Source organism: Palaemon carinicauda, chromosome 3, assembly GCF_036898095.1.
Source record: "Palaemon carinicauda isolate YSFRI2023 chromosome 3, ASM3689809v2, whole genome shotgun sequence".
Taxonomy (NCBI): domain Eukaryota; kingdom Metazoa; phylum Arthropoda; class Malacostraca; order Decapoda; family Palaemonidae; genus Palaemon; species Palaemon carinicauda.
The window spans coordinates 153026637-153041269 of NC_090727.1; the positions used below are offsets into that span (position 1 = coordinate 153026637).

The following is a 14633-nucleotide window of genomic DNA, read 5'->3' on the forward strand; positions in this document are numbered from 1 at the left end:
GAAGGAAGGCGCATGGGTGGAGGAGGTTGACTCCTAGCAAGAGAGGTTGAACCCAAGGAATGCGCTTGCTGAGCGGAGGACGGAGGCGGAGTAGTAAGTTCCTGTTCCTGTGATATGAGCGGAGCATGATGAGGCTGAGGCTGCGCAGAACAAGGTAAAGTTCTCGCAAGCTGAGGCTTCTGAGGCGCAAGATCAGGGTGTAAGGGTTGAGCTCGCTGCAGCGAGAGCTGAGGAGACTGACTCATGGACGGAAGAGGTTGTTGTACCTCAACCGAGAGTTGCACCACTGGTGGAGCAGCAAGGGGAGGCGGAGGAAGAGTGGAGTAATCCTCCTGATCCCAAAGTAAAGGTTGCCTTAAAGAAGGCTGAGGCTGAACACCACTGGGAACAGCGAACTCAGAATGTGGCTCAACATCGTACGCCTGGCAGATGGTGCTGCGACAAGGTGGAGCGAGCGCAGGCGGGGCGAGCACAGGCGGAGCGAGAGCAGGCGGAAGGAGTGTAGGCGGAGGCGGAGGCGCAACACTCTCAGCCCGACACTCACGCATCAAGTCCGAAAGCTGAGCTTGCATGGACTGAAGCAGAGTCCACTTGGGATCGGCAGAAACGACAGTAGACTGAGGTAAAGCCTTAACAGTCGAGCTCTGTTGTGGCAGAACCTTACTCCTCTTGGGCGGAGTACAGTCGACAGATGACTGAGGCGAGTCGGAGCTGAGCCAATGACTGCAACCTGGCTGAGCACTCGCGGACTGGACTCTGCGTTTAAGCGGTCTCGAGACCTGAGACCAACGTTTCTTCCCAGACAGTTGATCAGCGGACGAGCGGAAGACGGGCTCAATCGTCTGCAGGTGGGAGTGACGGTCTTTGGAAGACACGCCCGCAACCACCGAGGATAATTCTGTGCGCCTAACAAGGCCTGCCGAACCCTTATGCCCTTCGACATTGCTTCTCCCCTGGGCTTGGGAGCTTGCAAGAGGTCCCGGACTGGGAGGACGACTGGCTCGCACAGAAAAATCCTCACGCACCACACTGGCACTAACACTAGCACAAGGCACTGCACCGACACTAGCACTCGTCACAGCACTGGCACTAACTCCACCCACTGCACTCTTGACCTTCAGTTCTTTAACTTCGGCCATCAGAGACTTATGGTCACTTACCACTGACTCTACTTTATCGCCTAAAGCCTGAATAGCACGCAAAACCACTGACATATCAGGCGGAGGGCACACAGTAGGTTCGGGGGTAGCCACTACAGGGGTAGGAACAGGTAGGGGATCATGAGGTGAGGAAAATAAAGAAGAGTGAGAAGAACTCCTCCTAACTCTACCTCTCTCTAACTTAGTAGAATACTTCAAAAGACGGACAAATTCCAATTCCGAAAGTCCGGCGCATTCTTCACATCGATTTTCTAACTGACAGGGCCTGTCCCTACAGTCAGAACAAGCGGTGTGAGGATCTACCGAGGCCTTCGGAATACGCCTATTGCAAGACCTACATCGTCTATGGGAGGGGGCTTGCGAAATGTCAGACATTTTGAATTCAAGAGTTAGTCAAAGGGGGATCCAAAAAACAAGCAAAAAATCGTTAACCGTTAATCTGAACTATATAAAAGCTATCTAGCTAATATCAGAAGGTTTCCAGTAAAGCGACAGCCGTTAATCTGAGAGAATACTTCACCAATTAGCCGTGAATAAACTCGAAGACCATAAGCGTATCCCAGAACGTCTAGCCGGAGGCACGACAGAGGAATAATTGAGGAGGTGTCAACAAGAAGTACTTGAGTACCTGGCCACAGGTGGCGCTGGTAAGTACACCCCCTTCTAGTATTGTGATAGCTGGCGTATCCCTCCATGGAATTCTGTCGGGCAACGGAGTTGACAGCTACATGATTATCGGGTAAGTTTAATATTGAAAAATATAGATTCACAATTTCATACAAATGAAAAATTTATTAAAAAAAAGTTATTTTAGAAATTGTACAAAACAATCAGAAAGAACTAAAGAAACTATCTACAATGTTTTGCAGTAAACTTAATATTGTAGTAAGGTCATAAAGTGATATAAAATTAAATAAAAACCAACTGAATTCCTTATTAATATTCAAAGAATGATCAGACACTAGATTTGCCTAACAAACACTGAAAAAGCATAATAGACACCATATAAATAACTTAAATACTAAACAATAATAAAAACTATATACAGTCTTTCTAAATATATAAAAACATAATTTAACCATACAAAAACCAAAGTAAAAAACATAATTTAATCATACAATAACCAAAGTAAAAAACATAATTTAATCATACAATAACCAAAGTAAAAAACAAATTCAATCTTTCTGAATGTATAAAAACATAATTTAACCATACAAAAACCAAAATAAAAAACATAATTCAACCATAAAATAACCAAAATAATAAACATCCAGTATAACCCTCATTGACTGCAGTACTCCTGACCGATTTACTATACGAGATTAAAGGAGATCAACTCACCTGTCTCAAGCTGTGAGTTGGGGAGGGCGGATGCTCGACCGCCGATGCCGTCGGCACGACCTGATCTGAATCGGACAGAGGACCGGTGGACTTCCAGCCGGCCATTTCCGCGTCTTCCTCTGCCTTCTCGGCTTTCTCCTGAAAAATTGTTTAGAAACATTTTTAAAAGTATATTTGTACATTCGCTTTTCCCAAATTACATAAAGGAACCCTGTTAATGCAGAAACACAATCCCATCTGGTTGGAAAAACAATTTCGTTAATTTTGTAAGTGGTACGTAGTTAAAAAGTTGAGAGGTGTAAACAAATTACGATTTCATCTTACTTCCTAAAATTATGAAGTCTCTTTGACAGTTCAAGCAAGGTTTTCAAGGAGAACAGTTGTATATATTTCGTAAGGATTCATTTTGGGCACTCAGATGTAAGTTTTGTGACGAACTTATATGTATATATTTGTTTATATATCTGATTCATTTAAGCGTTAAAAGGCGTAAATTGGTTTATTTGTGACATTTAACATTTGATTGTCCTATAAATATGATGAAATGTGATTTAAAGTGGCAATGAAAGAGTCTTATTTAGAAAATTATATTTAATTTGCAAGATGTATTAAGGTACATCATGTCACCGTTATGACTTATTGAATATTATGGGCTATTTAATAATGTACAGTATTTAAAGTTTGTAATAATTCCTTTCAGGAATGAACCTACTGCTACTACTACTACTACTACTACTACTACTACTACTACTACTACTACTACTACTGTTAACGGAATAAAGGTTAAAGTTGAGTTTCTGATTTTGTGTCGCCCATAACAAACCCTTTGAAAAATCTTGAAAATAAGCGAATACCGTACAAATGGTACGTACGTTCCCTTTTCCCACCACATTGCATAAAGAACCCCAACTATTTAAGATGATTAATTGATCTAGAACTTTTCGGCATACCGGCATCAAAAGTCACTGATGCCGAATATGTAATGAATGACGATCATGTCCTGGTTCTCATTGTTGAGTTGCCTCGTTGTTAACTTTGTCTGATTTCTATTTATTACCTAATCTATATTTGTGAATTGAAGAAATGAATTATAATGTATACTATATTGGTTTTCTTTATATGGTATACGTAGTTCCCCTTTCATCCCTTTTTCTTTGCTTTCTAAGCAAGCTAATTTCCTAATAGCTTATGGGAGATCCATTATAACAAAATGTCACGATGGAAGACTGACGTGACGCAAGGACATACAGTACTAAACAACCAAAGAACACTTGTTACCAATACAGTACTGTATAACTACTATTCATAATCTTGTATACAGTGAACCCTCGTTTATCGCGGTAGATAGGTTCCAGACGCGGCCGCGATAGGTGAAAATCCGCGAAGTAGTAACACCATATTTACCAATTTATTTAACATGTATATTCAGACTTTTAAAACCTTCCCTTGTATGTAGTACTGTTAACAAACTACCCTTTAATGTACAGAACACTTAATGCATGTAATACAGTACCCTAAACTAAAACAGGCACAAATATTAAAGGCGACTTTATATCATGCGTTTCCTAAACACGCCAAAAAGCACGATAAAAAATGGCAACCAATGTTTTGTTTACGTTTATCTCTGATCCTAATGAAGAAACAAACGCATTTACACATCTGTTTATAGGTTAGTTTTTGCATCAGTTATATTGATTATTCAGTACAGTATGTTGATTTGGTTATTACTAATGTTTTACTTAATTTTTCTTAGGACTTCCAAATGAAATTTTTTTCTTTATGACGCCGCCTGAAACGACGGCGTCATAAAGTACGCTCAGTAAACAAACTAAGGAATTTAACCCGCATGATGAAAGTGATAAATAATGATATTACAGTAAAAGCTTTTATAAAATATGTTATTACAAATATTATTTACCGTATCTATATAAAATCATACATACGTAGCAAAGCAGGAAAACAATCTACGAGAGAGAGAGAGAGAGAGAGAGAGAGAGAGAGAGAGAGAGAGAGAGAGAGAGAGAGAGAGAGAGAGAGAGAGAGAGAGTTGTTTTACATACGTAAATGTAAATTTTAAACAAAACAAAAATAGCCCCATTTCATATAAAATAGATTACAAATATTTTACTTTATCATATTACAGTAGTCTGTATAATACTGTAAAGTTCAGTACAGTATGTTGTTGTTAAAGTCGTGGCAATGAAATTCTCACGGAACAAAAACACGCCATTTGATTACAACAGCTGATTCATTCTCATTCTCTCTCTCTCTCTCTCTCTCTCTCTCTCTCTCTCTCTCTCTCTCTCTCTCTCTCTCTCTCTCTCTCTCTCTTCGTGTTATACAATACTTACATTTAGATGAAGAAACTAAAATTAGTTTTCTTAGTGTCAATTAAATACGAAATGAAATAATTAGGCCGAGTCTACATCCATTTGAATCATAGCCAAAAATAGGGCATCCGATTTCATCAGCAAACCACTATTTTTTGGGAAATATCATTTTATTCTAGAAAATTGCCACTCTTTAAATAGTTAATTGCACATTAAGAAAGCGTGTACTTTTGTTTTTAAATTTCGGGTGTGTTTTAAAAATCGAGTATTGTTGACTTTTTTTTTTTTTTTACTTTTGGCTGTGATTAGATCAGCTGTCATCTAGCTGCCGCTCTTGAGTGTGTACGAATACACTAACAAAGTATCATTTATACCATTTCTTAACTTATTCAAACCGTCTACAGTATACAGCTGATATTACATAAGCACCAATGTGTTATAACCTATCAAATTTTTTTGTTTATTACATTTAAACCCCCCTCTATCTCTCTCTCTCTCTCTCTCTCTCTCTCTCTCTCTCTCTCTCTCTCTCTCTCTCTCTCTCTCTCTCTCTCTCTACCTCTCTCTCTCTCTCTCTCTCTCTCTCTCTCTCTCTCTCTCTCTCTCTCTCTGTGGGCTACTTTTCACTACCTCCCATTCCTTACCTCTCTCTATCTCTCTAACAAATGATATCTTTGTTGCTCCTCAAAGTTTCATTTATATTGAAAATCAATCATGATTCAATTTTCCTTACTTTCTCCAATCTCGCACCATCGGTCACATCGCGGTATTTTCGATATTTCCGGAAAATCCGCAATATATGTATAGACATGGGTTATGAAAAAAATCCGCGAAGAGGTGAATCCGCGATGGTCGAACCGCGAAGTAGCGAGGGTTCACTGTACACTGTAACAGTTGTATGTATTAAAACCTCGTAAAATTTCCAGCTTACCTCCTCAACAGAACGATGATACTCGTCAATTTCGTACTGGTACTTGGCTGAAGTTATCCCTAGGAAATTGGCCAAGCTCTCTCCTACGTAATCACAAGCTTGAAGAGCAGAGCTGCCGGTGTATAACATCCAATAATACATCCATGGACCCCAAGTTAAAGACTTCTGTAAAAAAATAGAAAAAAAAAGATACTGACAATTTCTCATTTTACAAGAAACTTTAAGCACTAGTTATATGATGCTTAGATCGAAGACTTGCCAGTTTTCAGGAGGAAATTATTCATGTCTGAAGCCATTGTCTGAGAGGAATGCCTTTAATTGAAGAAATCCAGTAAAATGATATACCGGTAATACATGAAATGCATTTAACCTAAACTGGTATTAAGGAATGATGTGGACTAGTCAAACTTCATTACAAAGATAACCCATCATATAGAGCATACAGTACAGCATTGAATATAATGTCGACGCATAAAATTCCACCAGGGGATAAACCAGCATCTTTCAGTCTTTCCTCGTTTCCCATAAGTGGTCAAAATTGGATTCCAAGCTGTTACTTTGTTAAGAATTTATAGTTGTAATGAAATAATGTTTAAAAATTAACTGTGTGAGTGGAAATTTACTCAAAATACGTCAATTTGTTTTGACGTAATCTTTAAAATTGTGATACACATAAAACCGGGTCTAGAATCCGCAACAGGATCTAGAAGCTGGATATGGATCAGTTAGTTGTACACCATTTATTTCATTTACCAAAACTTCTCAAAAACCAAACTATTAAGAAATCTTAATACCTTCCATGACTTTTTTTTAATAACATTCTACTGTACTTTGGTTATAAAGACAAGAACTTTTCTATTTTAGTTCAAAGACTCTCCTAAGTGCAGAGCCCCTAATTCTTATTCATACTGGTAAAATTTCCTCGCCTAGGAAAATCATTTCCCTGTGGTTTCATTACTAAGCACTTAACTGTCTCAATTTTAACTAAGCCTTTAATTACTTAATTTCTTGTAATAAAACTTTGTAATATGTTATTTTTATTAATAAAATAAATTTTTGAATATACTTACCTGGTGATTATATAAGCTGCAGCTCTGCTGCCCGACAGAAAAACTCTCCGTTCAAAATACGCCAGCGAGCGCTATGCAGGTAGGGGGTGTACATCAACAGCGCCATCTGTCGAGCAGGTACTTAGTACTCCATGTAAACACAGAACCAATTTTCTCCTCGGTCCACTGGGTCTCTATTGGGGAGGAAGGGAGGGTCCTTTAATATATAATCACCGGGTAAGTATATTCAAAAATTTATTTTATTAATAAAAATAACATTTTTCAATATTAAACTTAGCCGGTGATTATATAAGCTGATTCACACCCAGGGGGGTGGGTAGAGACCAGCATTACTTGTTTACATTATTATGAGCTAAGTATTTTGTATTTCATTTTAGCAGTTATTCAAAATAACAAACATAAAATAAATAAGTACCTGGTAAGGAAGTCGACTTGAACAATTACTCTGCCTTTTTAAGTACGTCTTCCTTACTGAGCCTCGCGATCCTCTTAGGATGCTGAGCGACTCCTAGGAGCTGAAGTATCAAGGGTTGCAACCCATACTAAAGGACCTCATCAAAACCTCTAATCTAGGCGCTTCTCAAGAAAAGAATTTGACCACCCGCCAAATCAACCAGGATGCGAAAGGCTTCTTAGCCTTCCGGACAACCCAAAAACAACAATAAAACATTTCAAGAGAGAGATTAAAAAAGGTTATGGAATTAGGGGAATGTAGTGGTTGAGCCCTCACCCACTACTGCACTCGCTGCTACGAATGGTCCCAGGGTGTAGCAGTTCTCGTAAAGAGACTGGACATCTTTAAGATAAAAAGACGCGAACACTGACTTGCTTCTCCAATAGGTTGCGTCCATTATACTCTGCAGAGATCTATTTTGTTTAAAGGCCACTGAAGTTGCGACAGCTCTAACTTCATGTGTCCTTACCTTCAGCAAAGCATGGTCTTCCTCATTCAGATGGGAATGAGCTTCTCGTATCAACAGTCTGATATAATAGGAAACTGCATTCTTTGACATAAGTAAAGAAGGTTTCTTAATAGCACACCATAAAGCTTCTGACTGTCCTCGTAAAGGTTTAGTTCGTCTTAAATAGAACTTAAGAGCTCTAAAAGGGCATAAGACTCTTTCCAGTTCATTTCCAACCAAATTAGAAAGGCTTGGAATATCGAACGATTTCGGCCAAGGACGAGAAGGTAGTTCGTTTTTGGCTAGAAAACCAAGCTGTAAGGAACATGTAGCCGTTTCAGATGAAAATCCGATGTTCCTGCTGAAGGCGTGTATCTCACTTACTCTTTTAGCTGTTGCTAAGCAAACGAGGAAAAGTGACTTTAAAGTGAGATCTTTAAAGGAGGCTGATTGTAGTGGCTCGAACCTTTCTGACATAAGGAATTTTAGTACCACGTCTAAATTCCAACCTGGTGTAGCCAAACGACGCTCCTTCGAGGTCTCAAAAGACTTAAGGAGGTCCTGTAGATCTTTGTTGTTAGAAAGATCTAAGCCTCTGTGACGGAAGACTGTTGCCAACATGCTTCTGTAACCTTTGATCGTGGGAGCTGAAAGAGATCTTTCCTTCCTCAGGTATAATAGGAAGTCAGCTATTTGGGTTATAGAGGTACTGGTTGAGGATACTGATACCGACTTGCACCAGCTTCGGAAGACTTCCCACTTCGACTGGTAGACTCTAAGAGTGGATGTCCTCCTTGCTCTAGCAATCGCCCTGGCTGCCTCCTTTGAAAAGCCTCTAGCTCTCGAGAGTCTTTCGATAGTCTGAAGGCAGTCAGACGAAGAGCGTGGAGGCTTGGGTGTACCTTCTTTACGTGTGGCTGACGTAGAAGGTCCACTCTTAGAGGAAGAGTTCTGGGAACGTCCACCAGCCATTGAAGTACCTCGGTGAACCATTCTCTCGCGGGCCAGAGGGGAGCAACTAACGTCAACCTTGTCCCTTCGTGAGAGGCAAACTTCTGCAGTACCTTGTTGACAATCTTGAACGGAGGGAATGCATAAAGGTCTAGATGGGACCAATCCAGTAGAAAGGCATCTATATGAACTGCTGCTGGGTCCGGGATTGGCGAGCAATAAATTGGGAGCCTCTTGGTCATCGAGGTTGCAAAGAGATCTATGGTAGGTTGGCCCCATGTGGCCCATAGTCTCTTGCACACATCCTTGTGTAGGGTCCATTCTGTTGGGATGATTTGACCCTTCCGACTGAGGCAGTCCGCCATGACATTCATGTTGCCTTGAATGAACCTCGTTACTAGAGAAAGGTTTAGATCTCTTGACCAGGTGAGGAGGTCCCTTGCGATCTCGTACAACGTCATAGAATGGGTCCCTCCTTGCTTGGAGATGTACGCCAAGGCCGTGGTGTTGTCTGAGTTCACCTCCACCACCTTGCCTAGAAGGAGGGACTTGAAGCTTTTCAAGGCCAGATGAACTGCCAGTAGCTCCTTGCAGTTGATATATAACGTTCTTTGATTCGAGTTCCAAGTTCCCGAGCATTCCCGACCGTCTAATGTCGCACCCCAGCCCGTGTCCGATGCGTCCGAGAAGAGAACGTGGTTGGGGGTCTGAACAGCCAGGGGCAGACCCTCTCTGAGGTAGATGTTGTCCTTCCACCAAGTCAGTGATGACTTCATCTTCTCGGAAATGGGGATCGAGACCGCTTCTAGCGTCTTGTCCTTTTTCCAGTGAACAGCTAGGTGAAATTGAAGGGGACGGAGGTGCAGTCTCCCTAACGCAATGAACTGGTCCAGGGATGATAGCGTCCCTATCAGACTCATCCACTGTCTGACTGAACATCGGTCCTTCTTTAGCATGTTCTGGATGCATCCTTGGGCTTGACTTGTTCTGGGGGCCGACGGAAAAGCCCGAAAAGCTTGACTGTGAATCTCCATCCCTAAGTACACTATAGTTTGGGATGGGACCAGTTGGGACTTTTCCATATTGACCAGGAGACCCAATTCCTTGGTCAGATCTAGAGTCCACTTTAGATTCTCCAGACAGCGACGACTGGAAGAAGCTCTTAGAAGCCAGTCGTCCAAATAGAGGGAGGCTCTGATGTCCGCTAAATGCAGGAATTTGGCAATATTCCTCATCAGTTTCGTAAAGACAAGAGGCGCCGTGCTTAGGCCAAAGAACAGGGCTTGAAATTGGTAGACAACCTTCCCGTAAACGAACCTTAGAAAAGGTTGGGAATCTGGGTGGATGGGGACGTGAAAGTAAGCGTCCTTAAGGTCTAAAGAGACCATCCAGTCTTCCTTCCTGACCGCTGCTAGAACAGACTTTGTCGTCTCCATGGCGAACGTCTGCTTTGTGACAAAGACATTCAGAGCACTGACGTCTAGCACCGGTCTCCACCCTCCTGTCTTCTTTACCACTAAGAAGAGACGGTTGTAGAAGCCCGGGGATTGATGGTCCCGGACTTTGACTACCGCTCCCTTTTCTAGTAAGAGAGACACCTCTTGCTTCAAAGCTAATCTCTTGTCCTCCTCTCTGTACCTGGGAGAGAGGTCGATGGGAGACGTTGCTAGAGGGGGTTTGCGTACAAACGGGATCTTGTACCCTTCTCTGAGCAACTTCACAGATTGTGCATCTGCGCCCCTTTTCTCCCAGGACTGCCAGAAGTTCTTGAGTCTGGCTCCCACTGCTGTCTGAAGAAGGTGGCAGTCAGACTCTGCCCTTAAAGGACTTGGTACCTTTCTTCTTAATTCCACATCTCCCTTCGGCACGAGCACCTCCTCTGCTGGAGGCTCTGCCACGAAAGGGCGGAATAAATCTGGACGCTGGAGTGTCCATCCTGGGTCTAGACACGGTAGGCAAAGGGGTGGCTTTGCGGGCAGATGATGCAACCAGGTCATGCGTGTCTTTTTGAATCAAGGAGGCAGCAATCTCCTTTATCAACTCCTCTGGGAAAAGGCACTTTGAGAGAGGAGCAAACATAAGTTCCTATTTCTGACATTGTGTTACTCCAGCTGACAAGAAGGAGCAAAGGTTTTCCCGTTTCTTGAGGACCCCGGAAACGAACGAAGCCGCAAGCTCACTGGAACCGTCCCGTATGGCCTTGTCCATGCAGGACATAATGAGCATGGAAGTTTCCTTGTCAGAAGGGGAGGTCTTCCTGCTCAACGCTCCCAAACACCAATCCAAAAAGTTAAAAACCTCGAAGGCTCTGAACACTCCTTTCATCAGATGGTCTAAGTCTGAAGGAGTCCAACAAATCTTAGAGCGTCTCATGGCTAGCCTGCGGGGAGAGTCTACTAGACTTGAGAAGTCGCCCTGGGCAGAGGCAGGAACTCCCAAGCCGAGAACTTCTCCCGTGGCATACCAGACGCTCGATCTGGAAGAGAGTTTCGCAGGGGGAAACAAGAATGCTGTCTTCCCAAGGTGCTTTTTGGACTGCATCCATTCTCCCAACACTCTTAAAGCTCTCTTAGACGAGCGGGCGAGGACGAGCTTCGTAAAGGCAGGTGCGGATGACTGCGTGCCTAAAGCGAACTCAGATGGAGGAGAGCGTGGGGCCGCAGAAACAAACTGATCAGGATACATCTCCCTGAACAGTGCAAGAACTTTCCTAAAGTCCAAGGAGGGAGGCGTGGTCTTGGGTTCGTCGATGTCCGTATGCGGGTCGTCAAAGTGTGCAGCGTCGTCATCATCAGATAGTCCATCATCTGAATACTGAGGAGGAAGCGGCAAAGGAGTAGGAATAGGCTGGTCAGCTGAGTCCGGCAGCACGGGTGCATGCGTGACTGCACTGGACGCAACGTCATGGAACTGTTGCCCAGTCTGTGAGCTGGCAACAACCATAGAAGCGCGGGGGCGCAAAGCGTCTACTCCTGACTGTCTAGTCTGCTGTGGGAGAGTAGTGGTAACCACACTGGGTTGCGGAGGTTGACGCACAGCGTCAAAACAAAACAACTTAGGTTGTTGTTGTAACTCGCGAACGTCAACGGAAGGTTCCGTGCGTCGCTGAACGTCAACATGCGGCTGGCAGGGTACACTGGAACGCATGGGTGGCGGGACTCTCACAGCTGGAGTGCGGGAGAAGGTAGCCTCAGCGTCCACTGGACGCACAACCGTGGTTGGTTGTAGGCTAACGGGTGGTGCAGCGTCAACCTTCTCCGCACGAAAGTCCTGCATTAATGACGTCAACTGTGTCTGCATGGTCTGCAGCAAAGACCACTTTGGGTCTACAGTAGCAGGTGCGGCAACAGACGGAGTTACTGCCTGATGCGGTACCGCTTTGCCTCTCTTAGGAGGTGAGCAGTCGTCGGAAGACTGCAGCGAGTCCGAACTGACCCAGTGGCTACAACTGGGCCGTTGGACTTGCGGGGAAGGGACCGACTTACGTTTAAGAGGCCGTGAGACCTTGGTCCATTGTTTCTTTCGAGAAACGTCTTCCGCAGACGAGGAATAAATGGGCTCTCTCGTCTTCTTGTGGGTGGGGCGATCTTGGTTAGATACGTCCGAAACCACGGAGGGAACGTCTGTTCGCTGATTAAACCCTATCGAACCCTTTGGTCGTACGACATTGCTTCTCCCCTGGGCTTGGGAGCTTGCAAGAGGTCTCGGACTGGGAGAACGACAGGCACGAACAGACGCACCCTCAAGCGCAACACTAACACTTTCCACAACACTACCACTCACTTTGTCACTACCCACTGCACTCTTACACTTCAACTCCTTGACGTCTGCCATGAGTTGGTTAACGGTCACTCGCCAATGACTCGACTCTCTCACCCAGAGCCTGGATGGCACGCATCATATCTGCCATCGAAGGTTGTTGAGTGCTAGAAGGGGATCAGGAGCAACCACTACAGGGGAAGGAATAGGTTGTGGGGCATGAGGAGAGGAAATATCAACGGAGCGAGATGAACTTCTCCTGACTCTATCTCTCTCTAGCCTACGTGAATATTTCTGGAATTCGTGAAAATCGAATTTCGAAAGCCCAACGCATTCCTCACATCGATCTTCCAATTGACAGGTTTTATCCCGACAATTGGAACAAACAGTCCCTAGCACTACACTTTCTGTATTTAGGGACTTGAGAAGGGTCAGCCATCTTGAATTAGTCAAAGGGGAATTCAAAATCTATCCAAAGTCGTCAACAAATAATCCAAAATCAATAAAAGAATGCAAGGATGTATTGAAGATAACCTCTGCAAAGCGAAAGCTAATAACTAGAAATGTGTACTTCACCAAAATCTGTGAAAACCAATCCAGTACGCAACAGCGAATTTAGTAGGTCTTGCCGGTGGCACGACAGAGAGAAAATTGGTTCTGTGTTTACATGGAGTACTAAGTACCTGCTCGACAGATGGCGCTGTTGATGTACACCCCCTACCTGCATAGCGATCGCTGGCGTATTTTGAACGTAGAGTTTTTCTGTCGAGCAGCAGAGCTGCAGCTTATATAATCACCGGCTAAGTTTAATATTGAAAACTATACTTCTATGAGGTGAAAATCTTCGGGCATTGAAGAGTCTTTATAAAAATGTATACAGCTTCTATTTTTTCTTGTCTTTAGAAATTAACATTGCACATTATGTAAGTCAAAGACCAGGCCAACAACATAGATTCTATTCTTGGTTTTTTCCTTACTCTCAGCATTAAGTGTTTCTACAGAACAGTATTACATCTTCTATGGGCTCCTCACAACATATTCTTTGATTTTTAATATTTCTTTTTATCTATTTTAGCATCCTAATACTTGTCCTGATAACAATTTGACTCTGAGCATCCTAGTGCTTGTTCCTGATAATAACTTGACTCAAGTTGAAAGGAAACGTTACTTACACATTCTTCAATTTATCGACAGGTCATTATTTTACAAATGGATCAAACTTACTTTAACCCTTTTACCCCCAAAGGACGTACTGGTACGTTTCACAAAACTCATCCCTTTACCCCCATGGACGTACCGGTACATCCATGCAAAAAAATGCTATTTAAAATTTTTTTTGCATATTTTTGATAATTTTTTGAAAAACTTCAGGCATTTTCCAAGAGAATGAGACCAACCTGACCTCTCTATGTCAAAAATTAAGGCTGTTAGAGCAATTTAAAAAAAATATACTGCAAAATGTGCTGGGAAAAAAATAACCCCTCGGGGATTAAGGGTTGGAAATTTCCAAAGAGCCTGGGGGTAAAAGGGTTAATACAGTTTCAGATCCAAACTGTTACTTACTGGATCCACTAAGGCCATCGGATCAGGCTCTGGCTTCTCCTTTTCATCTTCTTCGTCTGTGCTGTACTCCTCCAGAGTGCCGTCCGAAAAATGGAGTATTCTCCGAGGTGTCTTCACTTTGCCGTTTTTATTTAGAGTGCCGGAAGATCCCATCCCAATGCACGTCTGGTTTTCCTGCAAAAGTAAAGATTCGACTCTAAGCTTTTCATTTGGATAACATGAATTACATTATACAGTACAGTAATAAATTGGCACAGAAAATCATAAGTGTTCTCTGAGATAAGTCTTTTCTTATATATCTGTTCTGATGTTATCGTTTTAAAAATATTCTACTGTTAATTTTTTCTCATATCGTTAATCAATTTCCTTTTCCTTTCTTCACAGGCCTATTTTTCCCTGTTGGAGCCATTGGGCTTATAGCGTATTGCTTTTCCAACTAGAGTTATCGCTTGGCTAGTGGTAATAATAATAATCATAATAATAATACTGTAATAATAATAATGATATCAACTATGAACTTACGAAATTTGAAACAGCTATTAACATAAATAAAATCCCAAAGACCATAATGGGAAGGGCATGCAGAACATATAGAGCACAGTGTACGAGCATCCTACGATAGGTTA

General features: G+C 42.6%; 1 protein-coding gene across 1 annotated transcript in view; it reads right to left on the bottom strand.

The window, feature by feature from the left end:
• The window catches only part of LOC137638673 (protein FAM177B), a 49865-nt gene that overhangs the window by 33742 nt on the left and 1490 nt on the right, over positions 1–14633 (bottom strand). Inside the window, 3 exon segments of the mRNA XM_068370956.1 lie at positions 2502–2639; positions 5763–5927; positions 14008–14181. Coding sequence (XP_068227057.1) covers positions 2502–2639; positions 5763–5927; positions 14008–14181 — 477 coding nt within the window.